At 38.6% G+C, this 26,466-nt stretch overlaps 1 protein-coding gene across 3 annotated transcripts in view; it reads right to left on the reverse strand.

The window, feature by feature from the left end:
* PLA2R1 (phospholipase A2 receptor 1) overlaps positions 1–26,466 on the reverse strand; it is a 164,296-nt gene that overhangs the window by 36,660 nt on the left and 101,170 nt on the right. For all 3 annotated transcript variants that reach the window (XM_036744379.1, XM_036744380.1, XM_036744381.1), the window contains exons 11-13: positions 24,659–24,828; positions 9,501–9,703; positions 2,433–2,578 (exon numbers count right to left, since the gene is read on the reverse strand). In XM_036744379.1, coding sequence (XP_036600274.1) covers positions 2,433–2,578; positions 9,501–9,703; positions 24,659–24,828 — 519 coding nt within the window. The remainder of the gene's footprint in view (positions 1–2,432; positions 2,579–9,500; positions 9,704–24,658; positions 24,829–26,466) is intronic.

The raw sequence follows: 26,466 nt of genomic DNA on the forward strand, positions 1-26,466 counted from the left end.
TGGTAAGGTAGAATTAGTTGGAGGAAATGTCAGCCCATTCTAAGAATGCAGGGTCTTGGTATTCTGGTAAGAGTTGTTAAGTATTTCAGAAGGGTTAAATGCAGAGGGAACTTCCATCTGGGCTTGGAAGATCTCCTTTTTCCAGAGGGGCAACATTACTTACTATTTTATACTTCTCTTTTGTTAGAGTCTTGCCAAAGGCTCTGGGGCAGTTAATAAAGATCCCAGTATTTAATAGGAGTTTCCAAAAAGGATTTTTTGAAGGTAATGCACACATAAGTACTTCCACAGAAACCTGCATTAGTCTAAGCCTCAGTGGGTTACCTCCCACCCTCACCACTGATTCCAACTCAACGAGAAACTCCACACCCAATTATGTTCCTGCACACAAGGCAGGGTACAGATATTGCCAGCCAGAGAGGGCTCAATAAATCAAACAATAAAGACTAATTATACAATGAAGGAGCTCACTAAGATAATTTTGAGAGAATAATTTTACAGCATTAAATATTTAAAAGATTCTGAAATCCTGACAGATGCTTTATTTTCTTTAGTGCCAAGGATAAAACTGTCTTGAGGCTATTGTTCTCAGACATTTGAGTTATTCAGGCTGGATGGTAAAAATTAGATGAAAGTTCTTAAACCAGAGTTTCCTCTGGTATTGCTATGATCATTCCTGCAGTTAAACTTTAGAATAAGGGTTGGAACAGGATAGGAAGGTTGGCCTCTTTGGGGGCAAATCAAGTACATTTGCTCAAATGTCATATGTCGGGCCCTAAAATCACTTCTGTAAGTAAGTTAGCACTTTTCCAGCCAATCCAAACAATGGTTGGGGAGTCTTCATTTATCCTGGTATAAACAACTCCTCTAACTGTGTGACTTTCAGCAAATCACTTAATGTCTCATTGTCCTAGACCAGCACTTCTTAAATTGTGGGTTGTGACCTCATATGGAGGTTGGGAAAAATCTGGCAACAGTAAAAGGTTTCTGAATGCACGACCAAAAATTAAAAAATCAAACATAATGAATCTGAAGTGTTTCTGGCAGTGTTTGCCTATTGCGCTGAGTAATTTCATTGCAACTTTGGTTGAGAATACGAAGCATGTGTACTTTGCACTGAGCTTGCCTTCAGACCATGCAACTCCAACTAACACTGCTGAAATACTCAAAAGTTTAAGAAACCCTGTCCTAGACTATAAGTTGTGGGGTAGGTGCTGATTTGATTTGATAGAAGATATTCCCTCACCAGGAATTCCCTAAATCAATGAAATCACAGCTCTGGACCAAAAAAGCATTTGTCCAGAAGAAATCTGGTACATACAAATATTCTATAACTGTCTTACTTTATATTTTTTTAAAAATTCGCACACATACACATATCTTTTGCCTTTTTAATCTATGTTAGTCTTTTTTCAGATCTTTACAGGCAGGATCATAGATTTTGTCTTTTCTATTTCTTTTTTTGTCCCTTTCACATGCTGCGTGTGATGCCCATCACCCAGAGGGTGCCTTGTCAACAAATGTTTGTCAACCAACAGTCATGCTTTGAAGAATTTGAGCACATGAAAACTGTTAATAATGATGCAGGTTCTAGTTTTGCAACATTAAGACTATGAGAATGAAAGATCCCTAGACTCTGAACAGATAAGGAAAGAAAGAATCTAAATACAAAATTAGGAGCTTCTTTGTCCTTTGTCTTACAGAAGGATGATTTTGTGAATTAGTGGGATGCACTTCTATAGGATGCCACCATTCTTTTGAGTCAGTGTCTGCTTCTGACCTTGAAGTAGGAGCCACAGCCTAACCCTTCTGTGCAAGTAAGCTTAGTTTTTCCTCCAAAGGCATTAAGGCAATTCTCAAGAGTTTGACAAAGGGTAACTAGGTGGCACAGTGGATAGAGCACTGGCCCTTGAGTCAGGAGGACCTGAGTTCAAATGTGACCTCAGACACTTACTAGCTATGTGACACTGGGCAAGTCACTTAATCCCAATTGCCTCCAAAAAAAAGGCCTTGGTTGGCTGAGGGGACTAAGGGCTGAGGCTGTTGACATCATTTCCTAGTTGCCTTAGGACAAAGGAGCTCTACAAGGAGCTCTCTGATGATTAGCAAAACATGATTTACAATGTAGGCAAAAGGGCTTCACTCAGCTGACTCAACTCAAAGTGTTCTCAGTGACTCTCCATGTTGAATATCCTTTTCCTGATATGGTTAAGTAAATCTCCTTATTAACCACTGAATGATTAATGACCTATGAGTGTGACATTTTTCCCAATATACAACAGAAACCACAGGCTTCCAGTTTATAAGAATATAGATGCAAATTCTTATAAGAATACAGATGCAAATTCCTAGAATACCTGGTGGAAGGTAGCATGACTGAAAGACTGAAAAGTCATCCGAGAAATTTTCAAGATCAAATAATATGTATTTACCGATTGAATTTTGTGTATAAAAGCTCATTCACAAAATTCTCTTCCTCGATATGAGAAAAGCTTGCAAGATGTGCTCCAAAATCTTCACAAAATGCCTCGGCCTCTCTCCACGTTCTTTTCATCAAGACTTTCTCACTATGGAACACCTGTGTTATTTTTTTAAAAAAATGAGGCGACCTTGATTATTCCAGACATAGAAATAGCCTGTAATTTATTTGTCAAGAACGTGTTAAAATTTAACCCAAGTAAGGGGAAACTAATTGTGAGTTCACCTTGTAGAAATCTTCCATGATGGCTAGTTAGACCTGATGGAAGGAGGGCCCAGAGATTAAGAAACTTAAATTCAGGTTTGGGGTGAGAGGACACTGGTTTTTCAAAATGAGGTATTACGGGGGTGCTAAATCTTAGTACATTCTCTAGATTACCATTCAGCTGTTCTCATCATAGGGAATTAATTGGAATTGACTTCTATGGTACAAGTTAGGGAGCTTATGCCCCTTGGAGCACTTACATCCCAGCACTACAGATTATAGACTTCTGAAGGCCATTTAAAGTTGGGAGTCTCTTCAATTACAAAGGACTCACGAAGGAAAATGCTATCTACCTCCAGATAAAGAACAGATGGACTCTGAATGCACATCAAAGCATATTTTTTTTTTACTTACTTTATTCTTTCTAATGGTTTTTCCCCCTTTTGATCTGTTTCTTCTTTCACAACTGTGACTAATATGAAAATATTTTTGCATGATAAGACTTGTATAAACTATATCAAATTGCTTACCATTTTCAAAAGAAGGGAGGGTGGGAGGGAGAAAAATTTGGAACTCAAAATATTGTAAAAATGAATGCTAAAAATTTTCTTGGGACTTCCGGGGGTGGAGCCAAGATGGCAGCTGGAAAGCAGGGACTTGCATGAGCTCCCCACCACATCCCTCCAAAAACCTATAAAAATGGCTCTGAACAAATTCTAGAGAACCCACAAAATAGCAGAGGGAAGCAGGGATCCAGCCTAGGACAGCCTGGATGGTCGCTAGATGAGGTCTATCACACATGGAGTGGAGGGGAGCGGAGCTCAGCGTGGGAGGCAGCAGGACCAGCCAGACCAGGAGCCAGGCAGAACAGGCCCTAGCACCCTGAATCAGTGAGCTGTGGCAGTTACCAGACTTCTCAACCCACAAACACCAAAGACAACAGAGAAGGTTAGTGGGAAAAGCTGCGGGGGACAGAGCTCGAGGTTCGGCCACTGCCCCAGGGGCAGCGGGGGAGGTGCAGCTACAGAACTACAGCTGCAGTTACTTCTGGCCCCAGGCCCACATGGTGGGAGGAATTAAGTGGCAGATCAGAGCAGAAGTGAAGAGCCTGCTGAAGATTTGCGTCAGGTCCAGGTTGGTGGTTCTTGAGGAAGGAGGAGTGCTGGGGTGGCAGAGCTGGCTATATAGAAATAGCTCTGAAATCAACAGCGCATCCCCTCAAGCTTGGAACAAAGTACTCTTTGCTCGACAAGAAGTCATACCCTGCTGAAAAACTCAAGGGTCAAGTAAGTTGGCTGGGAACATGGCCAGGCAGTGAAAACACACTCAGATTCAGTCTCAGACTTTGGAATCTTTCTTTGGTGACAAAGAAGACCAAAACATATGGCCTGAAGAAGTCAACAAAGTGCAAGAGCCTACACCAAAAGCCTCCAAGAAAAACATGAACTGGTCTCAGGACATGGAAGAGCTCAAAAAGGAGTTGGAAAAGCAAGTTAGAGAAGTAGAGGAAAAATTGGGATGAGAAATGAGAATGATGCAAGAAAACCATGAAAAACAAATCAATGACTTGCTAAAGGAGACCCAAAAAAATACTGAAAAAAATATTGACGAAAACAACACTTTAAAAAATAGACTAACTCAAATGGCAAAAGAGCTCCAAAAAGCCAATGAGGAGAAGAATGCCTTGAAAGGCAGAATTAGCCAAATGGAAAAGGAGGTCCAAAAGACCACTGAAGAAAATACTACCTTAAAAATGAGACTGGAGCAAGTGGAAGCTAGTGACTTTATGAGAAATCAAGATATCATAAAACAGAACCAACGGAATGAAAAAATGGAAGACAATGTGAAATATCTCATTGGAAAAACCACTGACCTAGAAAACAGATCCAGGAGAGATAATTTAAAAATTATTGGACTACCTGAAAGCCATGATAAAAAAAATAGCCTAAATATCATCTTTCAAGAAATTATCAAGGAGAATTGCACTGATATTCTAGAGCCAGAGGGTAAAATAGAAATTGAAAGAATCCACAGACTGCCTCCTCAAATAGATCCCAAAAAGAAAACTCCTAGGAACATTGTCGCCAAATTCCAGAGCTCCCAGGTCAAGGAGAAAATACTGCAAGCAGCCAGAAAGAAACAATTTGAATATTGTGGAAAAACAATCAGGATAACACAGGATCTGGCAGCTTCCACATTAAGGGACTGAAGGGCTTGGAATATGATATTCTGGAGGTAAATGGAGCTAGGATTAAAACCAAGAATCACTTACCCAGCAAAACTGAGTATCATGCCCCAAGGCAAAATATGGATTTTCAATAAAACAGAGGACTTTCAAGCTTTCTCAGTGAAAAGACCAGAGCTGAATAGAAAATTTGACTTTCAAACACAAGAATCAAGAGAAGCATGAAAAGGTAATCAAGAAACGGAAATTGCAAGGGACTTACTAAAGTTGAACTGTTTTGTTTACATTCCTACATGGAAAGATGATGTGTATGATTCATGAGACCTCAATATCATAATAGCTGAAAGGAATATGCATATATATGTGTATACATATATATATATACATATGTGTGTGTCTATGTATGCATATATGTATATATATATACACATATATATGTATATGTATATATATATACACATATATATGTATATGTATATATACACACAAAGGGCACAGGGTAAGTTGAATATGAAGGGATGATATCTAAAAAAATAAAATCAATTTAAGGGATAAGAGAGGAATATATTGAGAGAGGGAGAAAGGGAGAGATAGAATGGGGTAAATTATCTCGCCTAAAAGTGGCAAGAAAAAGCAGTTCTCTAGGAAGGGAAGAGGGGGCAGGTAAGGAGGAATGAGTAAATCTTGTTCTCATCGGCTTTGACCTGAGGAGGGAATACCATACACACTCAATTGGGTATCTTACCCCACAGGAAAGAAGGAGGAAGAAGATGAAAAAGGGGGGACAATAGAAGGGAGGGCAGATGGGGGAGGAGGTAATCAAAAACAAACACTTTCGAAAAGGGACAGGGTCAAGGGAGAAAATTCAATAAAGGAGGATAGGTTAGGAAGGAGCAAAACATAGTTAATCTTTCACAACATGAGTATTGTGGAAGGGTTTTACATAATGATACCCATGTGGCCTATGTTGAATTACTTGCCTTCTTAGGGAGGGTGGGTGGGGAGGGAAGAGGGGAGAGAATTTGGAACTCAAAGTTTTAAAAACAGACGTTCAAAAACAACAACAAAAAAAAAGTTTTTGCATGCAGCTAGGAAATAAGATACACAGGCACTGGGGCATAGAAATTTCTCTTGCCCTATAAGAGAAGAAGGGAAAGAGGGATGGGAGGGGAGTGGGGTGACAGGTGGGAGGGCTGACTGGGGAACAGGGCAACCAGAATATACGCCATCTTGGAGTGGGGGGAGGGTAGAAATGGGGAAAAAATTTGTAATTCAAACTCTTGTGAAAATCAATGCTGAAAACTAAATATATTAAATAAATTGAAAAAAAAGAACTATGGAAAAGCCCTGAGGCATTCTAAAAAGGGCTGAACAATGTAAGGGCCTTATTCTAGGTACAAAGATCCAAATGGGTGGAAACCACTCAATCTAGGTATAAATTTAATGTGTGATGTTACCAATGTACTTTCCATGTCATGTCTTCCTCTTAGGCTACATTAAGATATTTTAATAAATATTCTTTTTATAAAAAAAAATTTTTTTCTTGATACGAAACTAGGGAAAAATACTATTTAAAAAAGCTGGGAGTCTCTTTATCTGAATTCAACATACCAGTCTGTCTTTGATTCCAATCTAATCTAATAAGCCTTCCTGCCACCCCTCTCTAGACCTTTTGCCTTGGTTGACCTTGAAAAAACTTGTGTTCCAAACTGTATGGATCACATTCTAATGCTCTCATCCTTTAATTGTAACTCAAAATGTGTCTCCTTCCTGATTCACTCTAATTCACAAATACCTAACCTCACATACCAACAACTACCGTATATACTTGTAGGATCAACAAAATGGGAACCGTTGCAATGCTTTCCATAATAGTTCTATTCCTGTTCTTCTTATGTATATAAGGACATTGTTTTGTTTCTAAGAATTTTGTAATTGCCAGTGCTATTCCTTCCTCTGAGAAAGGTAAACAAATCAATATTGCTTGCTATGGAATATATAAATGCAAACACATGTTTATACAAAGCTATATTAATAAGTAAGTTCTTTCTTCCTTGTTAGACTCTATGTGATGGGAGTTTATCCCCATATTTTCTATGGAATCTGAGTTAGCATTTCACATGTAGAATTCCAACCAAGTTGGAAAAAACAAATAAACACAAATACCTCTATAAGGCTTTTGATTCCTTACTTGAAGAAATAACCCATGGCCATTCTCCTGGTATTCCTCTGCATCCTCAGAATGTAGCATAGCTCCTAGGACATTGTAAGTACTTAATAAATACTTGTTAACTGTCACTTGCTGGGTCACTGGCCTGTATCCTATGAGTGTTCATTTTCCCTTTTTTTTTTTACTTTTGCTCTGAAAACCAGTATGTAGGTTTCCTATTCTCCTCCCTTCTGTGGATATAGGGTTAGCACATAATCACTCATTTTGAGAGGCATTGACCAACAAAGGAATGAATTGAAATGGGTAGGAGAAAATAATTATCTCCTCATTTTAAAATTTCTTGAATTTACAAAGCCTGTATTCTAATCACTGCAGTGACTGGCCCCAATTTAGTATATTTAGTGGTATGTCTGTGTGACCTAGAGGGAAAAGCATTAGATGGGAGATCATGAGGCCCGAGTTAAAATCCTAGTTCTGAAACTAACTGGCTGTGTAGACTTATACAAGTCACTTAATCACTTTGGACCTTCATCAACAAGCATTTATTAAGTGCCTACTGTGTACCGGGTACTAGGCTAAGCACTGGGGATACAAAACAAGGCAAAACTAGTCTTTCCTCTCAAGAGGCTCACAGACTAATTATGAAAAAAGGATCTGGATAAAATAGTATCTAAAGTTATTTTGAGAGCTGTAATTCAAAGAACTCCATGTGTTATATTTTATGGTGTACATTGATAAATTGACTGCATGCATATCTATTGTTAGCTTCCTGGGGGACTATAGGGTCTGTGGGGATAGGGAGCCATTTCTATTTTATATTTCTATGAAAACAAACATAAGTGTCATGACCAACCAAAGAGAAAAAACTCTTCCCTCCAGTGGGGTATCCCTATTTGTATAATGGCACATCTGCCCAAAGTTATCATCCTCTCTGAAGTTGTCTATACCAAGTTCTGAACAAAGACAAAATACCAAACACCAAAATGCCATCCTTTTGAAAAAGAATTTTCAAATACGGGTAAAGGGATAATTGTTCTTTGATACCAGACTGTAAAACTGGTGGTGGATGATGCTCTTCACATTGGATCTGTGATCTCACTAACATGAGTATTTGCTTCTTTAATGCAAACCTTAATTCACTCAAAACTTCTCATCGGGTGCAGTTCTTCTTTCTTCCATAAATCCTTCTTTGAGGATCTACTTAATGCACAGTGCCTGGCATACAATAGGTGCTTAATAAATGCTTGTTGACTTGTCGATTTGATTAGCGGTCTTCTTCTAGGTCTTTTAACATTCCGTGGGTACCAGTGAAGCACTAGATTGTCCTTCTGTTATCATGGACATAACTGATCCACCTCCATTTTAAAGCATATATATTCTTAATGATAGCCCTCAGACACCACTTCCAGCGTACAAGTTACTATTGAAAACTAGAAGATAGTGGGAATTAATTTGAGGATGGGCAAAGCTCTAAAATCATTTGTGGAGGAGCACTTCCTTGAAAATGGGTAGAAACATGTTTATGTGTGTGTTGTATTTATACATTTGTTCTTGTTCAGTAGTTTGGTCATGTCCAACTCTTTGTCACCCTCCTATCTATGGGGTTTTCTTGGCAAAGCTACTGGAGTGGTTTGTCATTTCCTTTTCCAGTGGATTAAAGCAAACAGAGGTTGAATGATTTGCCCAGGGTCACACAACTAGCAAGCATCTAAGGCCAAATTTGAACTTGGAGCTTCCTGATTCTAAGCTTAGTGCTCTGAGCCATCTAGTTGCCTCTGTGTGTGTGTGTGTGTGTGTGTGTGTGCGCGCGTATGTGCGTGCGCACGCCCGCATGTGTAAACATAAATTGAGTAGAGCCTTCAGGCTTCGGGGAAAGTTTAAAGGCTACCCTTAAACAGAATGCAAGTTCTTTTGAGGTAGGAATTATTTCATTTTTTATCTTCCTATCCCCAGCATCTATCACAGTGCTCCCTGCATAGTACGTGTTTAATAAATGTTTATTGATTGATTGATTAAATAGTGCAAAATTGTACTGTCCTATAACAAGGCTTTAATTAACTTACTTACAAATGACACAAAATCAATCTATTCTCATTTCCAGGTATTTTCCACTCTGGTCTTCTAATATTTCCTTGATTCTTATCAACATAAGCAATACTGATTGGGACCTCAGGATTAATTCTACATCAAAGGACTTTAGCACCACAAGGAACCCTGTAGTCTTTGGGGAAATTCTGAATTTGACTTTGTAGCTCACACAATAACACCAGCTCACATTTATGGGGCACTTCACATCTACAATGCATTTTATGCTCATGATGTCATCTGAGTGTAATCGACTACAGGAAGGGAAATGAATTCCTTCTGAATTTGTAATAATCACTTATGTCTTCAGGAAACATGGATGAAAAGGGCTCAAACGTGAACTGAATTAATAATCCTAACAAGGTCTTTGTTTTTACCTTGTAGCAACTGGTGAGACTGGGTTTTGATTCCCATCCCAAAGAGCAAGGATGAAAAGGCCACCTCTCTTCATGTTCAGTTTCTTTCCACGCTGTCACCGGCTGTTTGCACAGGGACATTGCTTTAAATCTCCTGCAGTCTTTGACTTCCCAGAAACCAGGGGGATTCCTTCCCCGAATAACTACACAGCCTCCACTGTAGCCTAAAAACCAGAAAATAAGCAGATTTAACATCCCACTACAACACCATTTTGTGCTCAGGTGAGACATCTCAGAAATGATGAATAACTGACATCCTGTAATAAAATACTGAGACAATAACAATAAAAATGCAAAAGTAAAGGCACTCCATTGGCATGATGGCCTCATTTCCATTCCTCTCTGGTGAACAGAAATGAAGATAGAAAATTCTAAGAGAAAAGAAGGAATGTGGCACCTAGTCTCTGTTAAGTAGAAAACTCAGACATTATAGTAAACACATATGGCAGTCATAGGAAAAAGATTATTTCTAGCTGTAGTGCAAATACCTGCCGTTTAGAAACTAAACTCCTTTCAAAGCTCAAATCAAGTGTCCTCTCCTATATGAGGCCTTTCTTGATTCACCCCTAATCTGTAGTGACCCCCTGAAACCACTTTGTATATATATTAAGTTTATTTTTATGTGTATATGTCATTTCTCCAGATAGTGTAAGCTCCCCAAGGGTAACAGCTGTTTTGTTCTGGTTTTTGTGTCCCCAACACCTAGCACAGTGCTTGGCACACATAATGAATGCTTGTTAGTTGACTGATCTTGCATGGCCACAACCAACCTTCAGAATCTCTTAACTATTCTAAGAATTATCAGGGTTGCCCAGGCTTGATTTAAGAAGAGAAAGAATGGCTGTAGGGCCCTCCTCTGGGAAGCCTTCACCAAGGAAGCTTGGTGCAGTACAGAATAAATACCGGAATTTGGAGTCAGAAAACAAGAGTTGGAATGCTAGGCCTGTTGCTACCTATGTCACCTCACCTCTGTAGGGCCCAGTTTCATTTGTAAAATGAGATGTTTGGTTAAGATGACCTCAAACATCCTCCATAACTCTTAGGATGAATCATAGAATTTGTACTGGTAGAAACCTTATATCATCTGGTCCAACCTTCCTATTTTATCAATGCAGCAACCGAAGCTGAGACTTGACCAGGATAGGATTTGAATCCAGATCTTTTGACTACCAAACCAGCGTTCTTTTCCCTATACTTCACCATCTCAAGAATTTATGAGCTCCCAGTTAGTAATATTTCCAAGACAACACCCAATGGGGTGAGGAAGGGTCAATCATGACTGAAACAATGAAACAACAAGTTGGCAATAACTTCCACTCCTTGGACATTAAACAGCACTAAAACATGTGATATATTCTTTTGTATTGGCAGCAAGGTGGTGCTGTGGATAATGTTCCCACCTAGGAGTCAGGAAGGTTCATCTTCCTGAGTTCAAACCCAACCTCAGACACTTACTAGCTGTGTGACCCTGGGCAAGTCACTTCACCCAGTTTGCCTCAGTTTCCTTATCCATAAAATGAACTGGAGAAGGAAATGGCAAACCACTCCAGTATCTTTGCCAAGAAAACTTCAAATGGAGTTATGGAGAGCTGTACACAACTGAACAACAACTGAAATTCTTTTCTATTACAGTTATTTATGCAATTTATATATTCATTAAAGTTCTACAAAGACAGAAACTATGCCTATTCTAAACTCTACATCCCCCAACGTGCTGTATCTGCAGAATTAAGGTGCAATGTGGAGAAGTGAAAGGTTCAGAGCAGATAGAACAAACCCAAATCTACTCTGTTGTTATGCTCCATGAATTTCAAAAGTGTTCTATTCCATGGCTTCATTTGCAAGTTGGCTGTTCACAAGGAATACATTCTCCCAAAGAAGCAATGTTATAAATGGCAGCTAGATTTTATTTTCCTGTCTCCATTCCTCCCCTTTCTTCCTGGAATGGCCTATACTTTGAGTCTCCTTTGTTGAACTTCAACCCATCTTTCAAAGCACAACTAAACTGTCTAGTCTTCCATAAAGCATTCCTTTATTTATTCTATTCTTTATCTATTAAACAGAGAGGCTCTTTCTCCTCCTTAAATCCCCACAACACTTAAAACAAAAACAAAATAAACCTCTTGAACCATCACATTCTTTTATTATTTGTATCACTATTTAGTATTTGCATATTTGTTTTTATCTTATTGGACCTTAGGGTCCTTTGGGAAGGCAGAGATTATTTCTAACACATCTTTATATACCCCATAATGCCTAGCACAGTGCATTGAATACAGTAGGCACTTAAATCCTGTTTGTCAAGTTAAATAATAAATTAAAATTCTGAGTGCACTTTTAAGCTTTAATAACTTAGCAGCATAAATGTTACAAACTTATCAAAAACATTTGGCTGTTTAACAAATTTTAAAAATATTACTATGTTCACTTTTTCTTGGTATCCAGTACCTAGCACAGCGGCTGACACATAGTATGCTTTATAACTGCATGTTGTTGGATTGACTGAGATAGATAGAAACTTGTGAGGGAGGAATGACACTATTTCCTTATTATGTCAATTCTCACTTCAAAATTCATGACTTTTCTTTTTCTTGATTAGGATTCTTTATCTAGACTATTCATACTTATCAGTCATGATTAGGTTTGTAAATGGAATAAGGAGGCAGAAATAAGGAGAGAAGGGAGGTGAAATAAGGAAGGTGGACAGAAAGGGAGAGGGAGAAGGAGAAAGGTTTCTCTAGGCAAGAATTAGAAGAAAAGAGGGAAGAAGGAAGGTGATCAAAGAAGATGAGGGAAAGAGAATGTCTGAGGTGGAGTCAACTGAACTGTGGAAAACAGTGGAAATGGAGGACCTTGGAACATACATGATATCCCTAGTGGGCACAAAAGGAGATGGTAAGAAAAAGAAGTCAAGTTAGACAATTCCCTGTTACCCACAATTCAATGTTAATATCTACCCAGGACATTTTGATTGTGGGAACCAGAGGATTTCATCTCAACATTTATAGAATTTTTTTTTTGGTGAGGCAATCAGAGTTAAAGTGACTTGCCCAAGGTCACACAGCTAGTGTCAAGCATCTAAAGTCGGATGTGAACTCAGGTCTTCCTGACTGCAGGGCTGGTGTTCTATCCATTGCCCCACCTAGCTGCCCCTCATTTAGAGACTTTTAGAGCTGAAAATGATCCTAGAGATTATCCAAGTAAACCTCTGCTTTTACATACAAGAAAATGGGAGTCAGAGAGGAAGGTTGCCTTATACAATGTCACAGAGCTAACAGAAGAGCCAAGACCAGAACTCAAGTCTTAGATCACCTACTCCAGTCCTTTACCCACAGTACCTTTCTGTCTCTCTAGATTCCATGCCTCAGTGAGGGTAGTTAGAAAGCAGAGGCAGTAAGTATATAGTCAGTCATTTCTATATATATACAGGGGATTTATAACTTGAGGTTTCTTCACTTGGAGCATACTGGCTAAAAAACATTCCCCAGCTAGACTGAAGGCCTTATGGGAAATGCTGGGCTGCTAGAGATATATCTTCAATTTCATTATGGATGCTGGGACTTTATAGCAGAAAAGTCTTGCCTACATGTTGGAAGAGAAAAAAAACAACCCAGATTTTTTGCAGAGCATTGGAATCAGCAAATTTAAAATGTAATATACTTTTTTTGTTAGTCTTGCATTTTGTCTTACTTTTCTCTATAAGACAGTGATTAAATAGCTTTGGTTTTAGACACTGTAGAAATCCAACTCATCTTCATTAGTGAAGAAAGGAGATGTTTGTAAACCACTATGAAGATGAAAAGTGCTGTATGAGTGTTATTGGTATTTTAAAGTGGTTACCTTAATGGAACATTTGACCTAAATTTTAGAGACTCAACCCCCAAAGAAGCTGTAAAGTGGTATAATAAAGGGAGGCCGGGCTAAGGGAAAATCAAACTGAATTTACAATCCTACATCATGGTGATGCTTGCAAAGCTAAATAGGAAGCATAGGAGGTAGGAAGTAAAAAAGTCAGGAAAGTTGCTTCTCTTGGTTTAAGGGATATTTTTCAAGTTTGATAACTCCCTCAAGAAGAGAAGAAAATCTAGGGAAGTTTGGACTGCAGTTTGTAATGCTAGAGCAGGAGTTCATTAAACTTTCCTTCTCTCCCTACCCCTTCCCCCCACACCCCTCTAGGAACTCAATGGAGAGGAGAGGAGAGGGACACTATTACATAGGTAGGAAGGAGGCAAATTTTAGTCAATTTGAAATGCTAAAATGTAAAGCTGGATAAGCCACTTACTCCATAACCTAAACTGTATTCTCCTTTAATATGTCATAGCCACAAGGCAGAAAGTCTGCCCCTTCCCATAGGCCACTGCTCATATACTGTAATGTGAGAGGTACCAGGAGGCCTGCCTACTTCTGATCCTGCCACATGTGTCTGAATTTCTACCATTAAAGTGATTTCTTTGGGTTAGACCATAGTTTATGGAAGGTCCTTATTGAAAAGAAAACACGTTTCTGGGAAAGACAACATATTAATCCATTAACAAAATAACACACCCAGTTGTTTAGCTCTCCTCTTAAGTCCCGGGGGCTTTGGAACATAAGACAGCTTGTTTTGATGAGGGTAAGGAGTTGAGGAGATCATGGAGCATAGGAGTTTTCAGGGATAGCTAGCCTGGGCGAGGTACTACAGTACTGGGGCCTTGGGAAGCTGAGTGAACATGAGGACAATGGTTGCTTAGGTGTGACACAAAGGAACTTGGGTGTAGTATGGTGGACAGAACAGCAGGTCAAGAGTCAAGGAGACTGGATTCTAGTCCTGAGTCTGCCACTAACTAGAAAGGTGACCTTGAAATTGCATCTTTCTGAATTGGAAGGGAGGAAAGGAAAACCTCCAAAACTCATTTCAAGTCCATCCAGTTAGTTGCGCAGAGCTCCTTGGCCATTTCATGGTTTCTGCCTAGGATTATATTTGGGCTTTAGTCAATCTGGATTTTTATCATATTGGAGGCTACCTAACACCTGAGTCATGGGAGGCAGATGACATAGGAAACCCAAAGAATTTTGCACAGAAGACAAAGCATAACGAATGTCTTCCACAAACACCATAAAGAATCCCCGGGTCCTCGCCAAAGTCACCTGCCCTAATGGAGGTTGCATGTCAATGGACTTTCCTTCTAAAGTGGACATGTTGCTTTGGCCAACCGTGATGCTTAAACAAGCAAAAGGCTCTAGCGAGGAGGAAATCCAGGCATGAACATGACTATATGACCTATGTGTATCTCATTACTTTCCATTGATTAACACAAACCTTTCTGAACACTGTCATGCCACCTATAAAGATCTATTCCTTTTGGGCATTTCTACTGATAAATCATCTCCTTTCTCCAAAGTCAACAACTTCCTCATCTTCCATGGATAATCCAGATGACCATCTTGGGAAATGCTACCAGGTTGCAAGCTTAAAAATTTTCTGAGGGAAATCCAAGCTACATCTTCTCTGAATTTTAGCTTCCATCACAACTCCTGGCTACTCTTAGAAAACCTGCATCTCCTGCTTTTATCTCTCCTGGATGCCTTCATTGTTTCTCCACAACAGCGTACCTCCTTGAAGGACCCTTCCGTTGATTCCCATTCTGTCCACATTATTTAGCTGTGCACCTTACACGGTGACAACTCTGCAAAAAGGCCTCACTATTCTCCCTTTTGGCTTCTCCCTCTATTATCTTTCAATCTTATTTTCTATCTACTTTTAAGAGACTGCCAGAACTTTCCCTTTGAGATCAATCTCTGCTTCTAGATTAGGAACAACTGACGGAAGAAACTTTCCCTGAGCCCCCAGATCCTACTCTTTGCCACATTGGTCATGAGAAAGTTCATCCTTACTACTGAATCCATGATTGCCCACCATATGTCCCAATGCCCAATTGAATTAAAAAAAAATCTATTTATCCATTACAGTTGTTTGTTCTTTTCTCTGATTCCAGAAAGAAATTCTATCCTTTGCTGGTGAATAAAGATGCCAATCAATGTAATTTGATCCAAATGAACCTACAATATTGTAAGCTTCTCTTGATGGCAGGAACCATGTTTTAGCTAACTTTATATCACTCTGGGCCTTGCAAATATTTAGTAGACATTTAACATGGGGATGCCTTGCATTATGTTACCCTAACCAAGATCATTTCACAGTGATATTCATAGGTTCAGAGCCTTTAGAGGTGGAAAGGACCTTAAAGGTAAATTTAGTTCAATTCCTTTGTTTTTCAAATAATAAAATTGTGGTTGCAGTTAACTGTAGATAGCCCGTGGTCATACAGGTAGTAAGTAGAAGAAATAAGCTTAGGATTCCATTAAAAACAATATAACAAAATTTGACCACAATGTGGTAATACACTGTTATAACATCATTTGGACAATCAGATGGCCTGAGCTAATTGTTCCTTTATGTTGCTTTGTATAACTTTGTGCTTTTGTAGACCCAATAAACAATATCGTAAAGATTTATTGATATTGAAAATATTGTAAAACAATATATGTTTACATATATTACATATACATATATATCAATGCTTGTTGAATATTTACAATGTAAATATTGTAAAACATATTGTAAAAATTTGTTGAATGAGTGAACGAAATGGGGAAAATTTGTATCTACCACTGTCAAGTTATTCTTAGGAGGATGTTAATGGCTCCTTTGAAACATTTAGTCTGAGTGGCTGTAAAAATCATGTTTGTACCTCAGAATAAGGAGATTTTAAGCCATGAAGTTCTCAAGATCAATTAGTTTAACCAGAAAAAAAAATCACATGTTGGGCCTTTACTCCATTTTCTACCTTGCTTTCATATCTCCTCACCAAATTTCTATCCTATGGGAAGGAAGCAGTGCAATAAATACTCTTTGGATGACTCTTTGAAATGGGATTGGATCTAACATAGACTGATCTTTCCTTCACAGCTACCAAAGTTAGCTAAAGAGGGGATAAGAAAGAATAAAAAACTTGAATGAAATTTACTTTTGAAAATTAGGGCTTTTTCATAAAAGCATCAATTTTTGGGCTGTTATGAGGATGGGGAGACCCCATCTTTCTTCTTCCTGATGTAAGAATCCTCTGTAGAACACCATTGAGATATGATCTCATGCAATCTCTCCTTAAACAATTCCAGTGATAAGGAAACTCATGATCATGAGGAATTCCTTCCTTTGTTGGACATTGCTAATTATGAAAAAGTTCTTCTAAAAATGGAGTTTTTTAAAATATTTTTTTTATTTTTAGTTTACCACACACGGTTCTACATAGTTTTGAGTTCCAAATTTTCTCCCCTCCCTCCCCACTCCCTCCCCAAGACGGCATGGAATCGCAGATAACTACCATGTATAACCGCATTGAATTAATTTATACACTAGTCAAGTTGCGGAGAAGAATTATGACCAATGGAATGAATCATGAGAAAGAAGAGACAGAACCAAAAAAAAAAACCCCAAAAACAAAAAAAGAGAAGAAAAAAGGTGAGCATGTAGTGTGCCTCAATCTGCATTCAAACTTCATAGCTCTTTCTCTGGATGAAGATAGCATTCTCTATTGTGAGTCCCCTGGAGTTGTCCTTGCACCTTGCATTGCTGAGAAGAGCAAAGTCTGTCAGGGTTGGTCCTCACAGAATCCACATATCTGTGGTTGTGTACAATGTTCTCCTGGCTCTGCTCTGCTCACTCAGCATTATGTCGTGTAGGTTTTTCCAGGTTGTTACGAAGTCCGTATCATCCCCATTTCTTATGGCACAATAGTATTCCATTACCTTCATATACCACAGCTTGTTCAGCCATTCCCCAATTAAGATTTAGGAACTTGGATCAACACAATGATTAACTGATTTCAGAGGCCAGTTGATGAGGAATGCTACTCACTTCCTGAAAGAAAATTAATGGACTTCCATGCAGAATGAGACGGATCTTCTAGGACAAGGCCAATGTGAAGATTTGTTGTACTTGAATATGTACATTTGCTACAAGGGTTTTGTTTTTCCACTCTGTTCTCCCTACTCCTCTCTGAGGGAGGGGAAATGAAAGGGAATTTTTAAAAATTTTTTTTGATTTAAAAGAAAAAAAAAAGCTCTTAGATACATTGCACCGAAAAAAGCTACCCCATAGCTTCTATCCTTTGCCTTCTAAAACTACAGAGATTAAATCTAATATCTTTTCCACAAGAAAGTAACTGATATATCTGAAGATACTGATCACAGGTTTTATATTCTCCAGTCTAAACAATACTAGGTGGCGTAGTAGATAGAGGAAGATTCACCTTCATGAGTTCAAATGCGACCTCAGATACGTACTAGCTGTGTGACCCTGGGCAAGTCACTTAACCCTGTTTGCCTCAGTTTCCTCATCTATAAAATGAACTGGAGAAGAAAATGTCAAACCACTCTGGTATCTTTGCCAAGAAAACCCCAAATGGGGGTCATGGAGAGTCAGACACAACTGAACAACAACAAAGTTATTTGTTAACAAGATAAGGTTTTAAGGCCCCTCATCATTCTAACCACCATCCTCTGTGTGTGCTCCAGTTTGTCAACATTCATCTTAAAGTGTGGCTCTCAGATCTTTCTGGTTATGAGTACTTCCCCTTTCTCAAATTATCTTGTGTTTACTGATCTGCGTAAATGTATCCCGCATCTTCCTCCCCAACTAACTTTAATCTCCTTGAGGGCAGGGATTGTTTTTCATTTTCTTTTTGTATCCTGAGTACTTAGCACAGTGCCTTGTACATAGGAGGCATTTAATCAATGCTTGTTGAATTGAACTGAGTTAAATTGTGAGCTCCTTGAGAGGAGGTGCTACCTTTGCCTTTTTTTGTGCCTCCAGTGCTTCACACAGTGCCTGATGCAGGCTGTTATGGTTGTTTAGTCATTTCAGTTGTGTCCATTGTTACCCCATTTGGGGTTTTCTTGGCAAAGATACTGGAGTGGTTTAACCATGTCCTTACCTAGCTTCTTTTGCAGATGAGGAAACTGAGGCAAACAGAGTTAAATAATTTGCCCAGGGCCACATAGCTAGTAAGCGTCTGAGGCCAGATTTGAACTTAGGAAGATGAGTCTTCCTAAATTCAGACCTAGTGCTGTATTCACTGTGCCATCTAGCTGCCTAACACAAAGCAGGTATTTAACAAATGCTGTCAATTGAATATCATCTGACTCGTGCAGAATACTGCAGGGCAGTTATCTTCCTTGTCATGTACACTCTGCTTTTACCAGTAGAGGGTATGCTGGATTTGGAGCCAGATGACCTGGGTTTGTGTCCCAGCTGTGTTACTTGCTACACTTAACCTAATTCCTAGCTCCTAGTTCCTCATCTATAAAGAGACAGGGGTAGATTAGATGGTTTTTTTAAGGCCTTTCTAAATCTAAGATCCTGTAATCCTATTAATGTGGTCTAAGATGAATTGGAATCTTTTTTTTTTCTTTTTGTAATAGGACATTACACTGGTGACTCATTGAACGTGCAAACTGATGAATTTTTCACAGTAAAAATGTGAAAGTGAAGTCCCTCTTGTCCTGTACCTATATAACCTATTTTATGTGAACCCCAAATATAGGACTTTAAATATATACCTGTGAAATTTCATTTTGTTAGATTTGGGCTGACATTCCAGCTTCCTGAATTTTTTTAAAAAATCCTTCTTCTCTCACTTAGTGATTTCTTCCAAGCTTCATGCCACCCACAGTTTGACAAGCATACCACACTTGTCTTTATCCAAGACACGGATAAAAATGTTGAAAAGAGAGACCAGAGAAGCAGAGTTATTGCAGACCTATTACTTCTTGACCGACGTTGATCCACTCATCAATCGTCTTTGTCCAATGAGCTATGAATTGTCCTGATCCTTCTAGGTGGAGGAGATTACTCCCTTTCCAATCTCTCATGCCTCTGTGCTTGGCCTCAACTCTCTCATTTTTTCATTCTTTTAAAAACATTTTAATATTTTAAAACATGCCTCATTCTGATTTATATTATGGCTTTTTGTCACATTCCGCTATTGGAATATTAGTCCATTAGGATGAAGACAATATAATTTTTCCTCTTTGTTTCTATAGCTCCTAACACAGTGCTTTGCAGAATCACAGAATCTCAGAGCTGAAAGAGGAGTGGGGCACCGAGGCAGGAGTCATGGCTGACAATATCCCCAAGAGGTCATTCAGAACTGACTTGAAAACCTACAGGAGCACAGAACCTACTACTTACTGAGCTAGCTTTTAGTACTTTAGGATAACTTTAATCTTAAAAGTTTTTCCTGATATTGAACATCTGTCTGTTTGCAATTTTAAAGTAGTTGCTCCTATTTCAGCTTCCTAGGGCCAGACAAGTGTAGTTGCCCTTCCATAGGAGAGCCTTCCAGGTACGAAGACAGCCACCATGTTTCTCTAAGTCCTCTTTTTCTTCAGTCTAAATATATTCAGTACTGTTAAATCTTTCCTTCCTTCCTCCCTCTCTCCTTTTCTTCCTTCCTTCCTCCACCTTTTTCTTCCTTCCTTCTTCCCTCTGTCCTTTTCTTCCTTCCTTCTCTTCCTTCCTCCCTTTCTCCTTTTCTTCCTTCCTCCCTCTCTTCTTCTTTCCTCCCTCTCTAGTTTTCTTTCTTCCCTCCTTTCCTTTTCTTCCTCCCTCCCTTCCTTTCTCCTCTCCTTTTCTTCCTTCCCATCCTTCCTCTCTTCCTTCCTTCCTCTCTCCTTCCCTTTTTCTTCCTTTTTTCCTTCCTTCCTTCCCTCCTCCTTTTCTTCCTTCCATTTATTAAACAGATATTATATTCAAGCTACTCTGCTGTCAACTGAAGAATGATAAAGAGATGATACTAAATATTATACGTGGGAGATTTTATAGACAGGTAGCTAAGTGGCACTGTGCATGGAGTCAGGAAGATCTGAGGTCAAATACTGCCTCCGATACTTATTGGTTGTGTGACCCTGGGCAAGTTACTTAACTTCTCTCAGCCTCAGTTTTCTCATCCATAAGATGGGGGTCATAATAGCAATTATTTCATAAGATTGTTACGAAGATCAAATGAAATTTTACATATATATGAAATATATATATATACACACACACACACGCATATATATATATATATATATATATATATATATATACATATATATGTATGTAGTGCTTTATAAACCTTAAAGCATCATATGAGAGGTTCTTCATCTTTTTTTTTTTATATCATAGACCTCTTTGGCAGTCTGATAAAGTCTAAGGATGCCTTCACAGAATAATGTTTTTAAATGCCCAAAATCAAATATATAGAATTACATTAGAAACCAAATATATTGGAATAGTTATCAAAAGATTAAAAAAAAGTTCAGTGACCTCAGCTGAAGTACCTATGAAGTACTATGTAAACGTCAGCTATTATGAATGTTATTATAATAATTATTAAACTCTTTCAGTTGCTCTAATGAATCCACTTCTATCTCTCGTTGGCACATGATTTCTCATTTCTTGGCACCATTGGGTGAGTACCTTTATATGTACCTGAACTATACTCACTGGGACAAAGAGGACTGCTCTTCAGAGACTCCTGGCATCTGTAGTCCCAAAACATGAGAATGATACAGCTATTGTAGAGTGAATGGAAAACAGGTAGCATTTCCAAACTCTTTCTTTTTTCCCTATGGAGATAATGAATAACTTTCAATTTTGCTCACAAAATGCTCTTTGGCACTGTCTTACCTGACCTATTCCTTTTCATCAGAGACAAAACACAATTTCATTTTAAAGGTCCAAATCATGTACACAGTGCATTTAAACCTCTAATCACTGGCCCCATTGTAACTAAGGGAGACCCTAGTTGGAATCACATGTTTTAATCAATACTATTAATTAGTGTGGATCTGAATTATTTCTCCTGGTCAATGACTTGAATTTTTTATTCCTTGTAAAAGAGCACATACCACAAATTTGCTTTTTGATTGAAAATGGCAGAACTGTGAAGCCATCACTGGGTGATTATTTTGTTGGTAACACACAAGGTCACTGCTTTGGCTGAGTTTATGAAAAGCAGTCGGCTTCCTGTTCAGTGGTCAATTTGTTAGTCAGTCTTGGCTGGATTAAGATTCTGACACAGAGGCTGGGCTAATGGATTCTTTTGTGACACGTAGAAAAGAAAATGTGATTTAGGGTGGTGTTTCTGCAAGCTGCAATTTAAGGGAAAAAGGAAAACACAAGGGCTTTTATATTGCCATTTTCTTCAAAAAGATTTACATTTTCATCTTATTCAAAGACAATTTGCTCACTGTCAATCAGCATCAGCAGCCAAACTGAGCATCACAACAGCATTTTTGCTTAGGGAAAAGGAAAGACAAGTAGTGCCAGTCAAATAAATTATAGCAGAAACTTACTAATGACAGGGAGTTCTGTTATATATTCCAAGTTTTACAAACATGCAAATATGCCTCCTTCTCTTCTCTCCCTCATTCCCCCTCCCCCATTGGCCCCCTGACATAGAAGCCAAGGAATTTTACTTCCCAGAATGCAGTTAATTTATTTTGACAAGTGTAGTTCCTTATAACAATTCTCCAAAGTATATTAGAATTGGTGCTTTAGTTTTTGTTCAGAGTAAAAATACTTTTATTCTGAATAAAAAATGAAAGTACCATTTCAAATATATCATTCTTTGTAGTTAAGTAATATTGATACTTTATTCCCCCCCCCCATTTTCTCAGTACAGTTCCTCTCTTCAGTATAAAATAAGCAAAAATAACACATATAGATTTGTCAAAGTAGTTATTCAATGAATGAACTAACCCCAAAACATGTTAAAATGCCAGCCTACCTACCAATCCCTTGGTAAGGACCAGTGGTTAGTGAGTAGACTGAGATATAAAGAGATATTAAGGGAAAAAAAAGATATTAATTAAAAAAGGCTCATTTTGTTCGGTGATTTGCTGTACTGCTTAATTAGTGTGGTAAAAAATCACCAATTTCCACAGTCTTCCTAGAATAATGACAATATACAGCAGTCTAAATCATCTTTCCCAAAACTACCAAATCCTGCATCTAGAAAGAATGTCATAGGCCATGTAGTCTGACTCCCTCACAAAATAACTGGGTTTAAATTCTTTAATTGTACACTCAGCTGATTGAGTGGTCTTTGATCTTTCCCTCCTTTGTTCTTCCTTTTTCTTGAGACGCCGAGGGGGCCTTTCCACATTTTAATAAGGCCTTAAAAGACTGAGGAAGTCAGTCTAGGAGTATAGATTAGAATTAGAGAATGTTTTCAGATTGTGCCAACCCACCAGGGTTTCTGAACATCAAGGGCCAGTTCAATACACAGTGGATTCTGATGAAAAGGAGTTCCTGACCTTAGAACATGGGCAGGCATTGGGGTGTAGCGTCCTAGTGCTGCTTTGGGTGAGCAGTAATTATCCCAACTACTTTGGGCCAGTCACCAAATCCTGCTGATTCTTTCTTCCATTCTCACTGCTGTTACCATAGTTCAGATCTCCATTGCTTGTCTGGGTCATAGTGATATTTGTCCCTAACTGCTCTTCCCAACATCTGTCTTTCCTTTCGATCTACCTTGACATACCAACAGCATGTTACTCTTTCTAAAAACCACCCTTCTGGCCTTGTTATTTCTCCAGTCAAAACTCTTCGATGGCTGATCTTTCATTTTCATATCAAGTCCAAATACCTGAAACTTTCTCAATATGTCCTCAATTTACTTTTCCTGCCCTACTTCCACTACTCACCTACATATACTTTATTCTCCAGCTAAATAAGGCTCCTTATTATGTCCTATGCACAGTTCATGACTTCCCTAATTCCACCTTTGCTAAAACCATTCCTTGGACCTGAAAATACCTCCTTCATATCTCTGCTAATCAAAAGAATATTTATTTTGTATGCTTACTTCAAAACCATCCCCTCCATGAAATGGTTCCTGGTGCCATCTAGGTGACACATTGAATAGGGCATTGGATGTGAGTTCAAACCCTGGTTTAGACATTTAATACCTTTGTGACTCTGGGCAAGTCACTTAAACTCTCTCAACCTCAGTTTCCTCATTTGTAAAATGAGGATAATACTAGTGACACCGCATAGGCTTGTTCTGAGAATCAAATGAGGTGCTATATGTAAAGTAGTGTGCAAACCCTACATAAATGCTAGCCAGCTATCATTATTATTATGACCCTGGAAGAAAGCTGTTTTTCCCTGGAAAGATTTACATGAACTGATGCTGAGTGAAGTGAGCAGAACCAAGAGAACACCGTACACAGTAACAGCAACACTGTGAGAAGAATAACTGATAGACTCCGCTCTTCTTGGCAATGCAAGGATTTAAGACAACTCTGAAAGACTCATGATGGAAAACGTGATCCACATCCAGAGAAAGAATTATAGAGTCTAAATGCAGATTGAAGCAGACTATTTGCTCTCTTTTTTCTTGTTTCTTCTTTCTTGTGGTTTCTCCATTAGTTTTAATTCTTCTTTACAACATGACTAATGTGAAAATATGTTTAATATGGATGTATATGTATGTATAGCCTCTATCAGATTGCATGCCATCTTGGGGAGGGGAGAAGGGAAGGAGGGGGAGAAAATTTAGGACTCAAAATTTTACAGAAGTGTATGTTGAAAACTAAAAATAATTTTTTTTTTAAAAAAGGAAGCTGTTTTTCACTCTTCTGAATTCTCATGATACTTTCTTTATACAACTCATGGCCTTAGGTACAGATTGCCTTGAATGATAATGAGCAATATGTGTACATATCTTATTTCCCCTTCACTATATTCATGTAGGTATAGTATCAGCCCAAGCTCCATGAAGAAAAGAAAATAGTTTGGATTCATCTCTGCATCTCCCAGTGTCTCCAGAGCACCTTGAACATGGAAAGTTTTCAATAAATAGTTGTTAAATGAATGAATTGATCCCAAAATATCTGTAAAGATGGTAGCCTACCTACCTGTCCCTTGGCAAAGACTGGTGGTTAGTGAGTGGACTGAGACATAAAGAGATTTTAAGGAAGAGACAAAGGCAACAGCTTGATGCGTGGGAAAAATTGGGCTAAAAGAGCAAAAGAAGCTGGAGTTAGTGTGAAGAATTCAAGTATATGTTGCAGGGTATTTTACTCACTTGGTTGATATTTGTTCCAGTTTGTATATTGCACTGGCTCATCCTTTAGCCCTGCTGTTTTCCAAGTATATTCTCCTGTAACATTTTGGTCTTGAAGAGCTATCCAAAAATAACTGTCCTCCGTTTTTACCACACTACTGATCAAACTGGTAATAAAAGCCTGTTCAAACCTTAATAGGGGAAATGGGAAATGATTATATTAAGTTTCTCAGCAATAAAAAAAATGGCATTAAAACATAATGAGGTGCACAGAATGGTACCAGAGTAGGCAATTCTGGTGAAACACTTAAAATATAGAATGGGAAAAAAAAAGCTGAAAACCCCAAACATGACTAATAAATGCTAAAATGTCGGTCTGATTCCCAGAAATGCATCAGAGAAAAAAGAATCTGGTCTATACTGATTCGGCTCCAATCCTTCCTGCTAGTATTGTAATGATTCTAGCCAGGCCCCTTTTGGGGGAAGGTAGGGGCAGTGATGGAGGTTACTCTGCCAGTGGCAGAATCCCTTAAGGCATTGTGGTCCCTCCACAAGCGTGGGCCACACACAGAGCCACAATGCCTGGGTTGAGAATGGGGAAGGAGGGGTGGGGAGGAGAAAGGAGGGGTATTATTCTCCCCTGAATAAACACATACTGGCAATTCCAATATGTTGACAGTAAGACACTTTCCTCATGTAGGGCAAAGTGTAGTGTGTATAACATTCTTTGCTTAAAAAAATGCATATAGAGTCAATGGCCATTTATACAAAAATATAGATAACCCTGGGGATTAATCTAAGCACGTTGCCCTACTAAAGTGTTTACCAGTTAGCTGAGTGCATGGTTTTTGGTTTTGAAATTGCTTCAGATATGTTCCCTTCCCTAATACAGATTGAGAGTTGACTTTATCTACCATGTATGTATATGTGCTTCTGCCTAAATTTTAATAAATCCATATATATTTTGTGAACCCACATACTAGAATATGAAGATTTTTACAGTAGTTTGCAGTAACAAGAATTCAGTCAGTTCTATTCATGGTATTTTCTGTTTGTTCTGGGTCCAGACCTGTGATTTTACCATTATAGGGAACTCCTGGTATGTAAACCCCTTCCACTGCTCCAGACTTACAACTCACTTGTGACTTACTCTTTTGGAGAGTTATTTGGAACATTGAGAGGTTAAGGGGCTTGTTCATGATCACATAGCCGGCATATGCCAGAAGTAGGAGTTGAACCCAGGTCTTCCTCACACCAAGACTTTCCCTCCATTCACTATAATCATGCTGCCTCCCATAGGTAGAAGGGACTAAACAGGAAACATTATCAAACTTGGGCACTTAGTTATGAAGTCTCTACATAGCTCAGTTTTACTTGCACATACACTCTAGATCAATGGGGATCCCCCTGCCAGAGCTGCACAGTCACTGAAAAGCTGAAGTGTTATAAAACTACCCAGAAAACCTGACAATACAACTCAACAAGGCTTTTTATCTATTATTTTAAAAACATCTAGATGCTGTGACTTTTTAATCCTTGTCTGTTTCAGAGAAACAAAGCGATTGCTCACAAAACGAAGTCAATCTTGGGGAGAAGGGAAAGGGAATAGGGCAAAATGTGGTTTCCTCAGGTTTTCCCCTGAATATTTTGGTAATGCCAGCTAATTAACAGCACTTCATGACCTTATGCACCAGTGGGTCTTCCCCTTGCAGAGGAAACTGATTTTCATTTGCGTTTGGTGAGTGTGTTCTGCAGCTGTTTTAGTTACTGAGTCCTAAGAGATTATTTTTGATACGAGAAAATTATTTATTTGGGTATTAGTGGTAGCA

The sequence above is a fragment of the Trichosurus vulpecula genome, chromosome 2, assembly GCF_011100635.1.
Source record: "Trichosurus vulpecula isolate mTriVul1 chromosome 2, mTriVul1.pri, whole genome shotgun sequence".
Lineage (NCBI taxonomy): Eukaryota > Metazoa > Chordata > Mammalia > Diprotodontia > Phalangeridae > Trichosurus > Trichosurus vulpecula.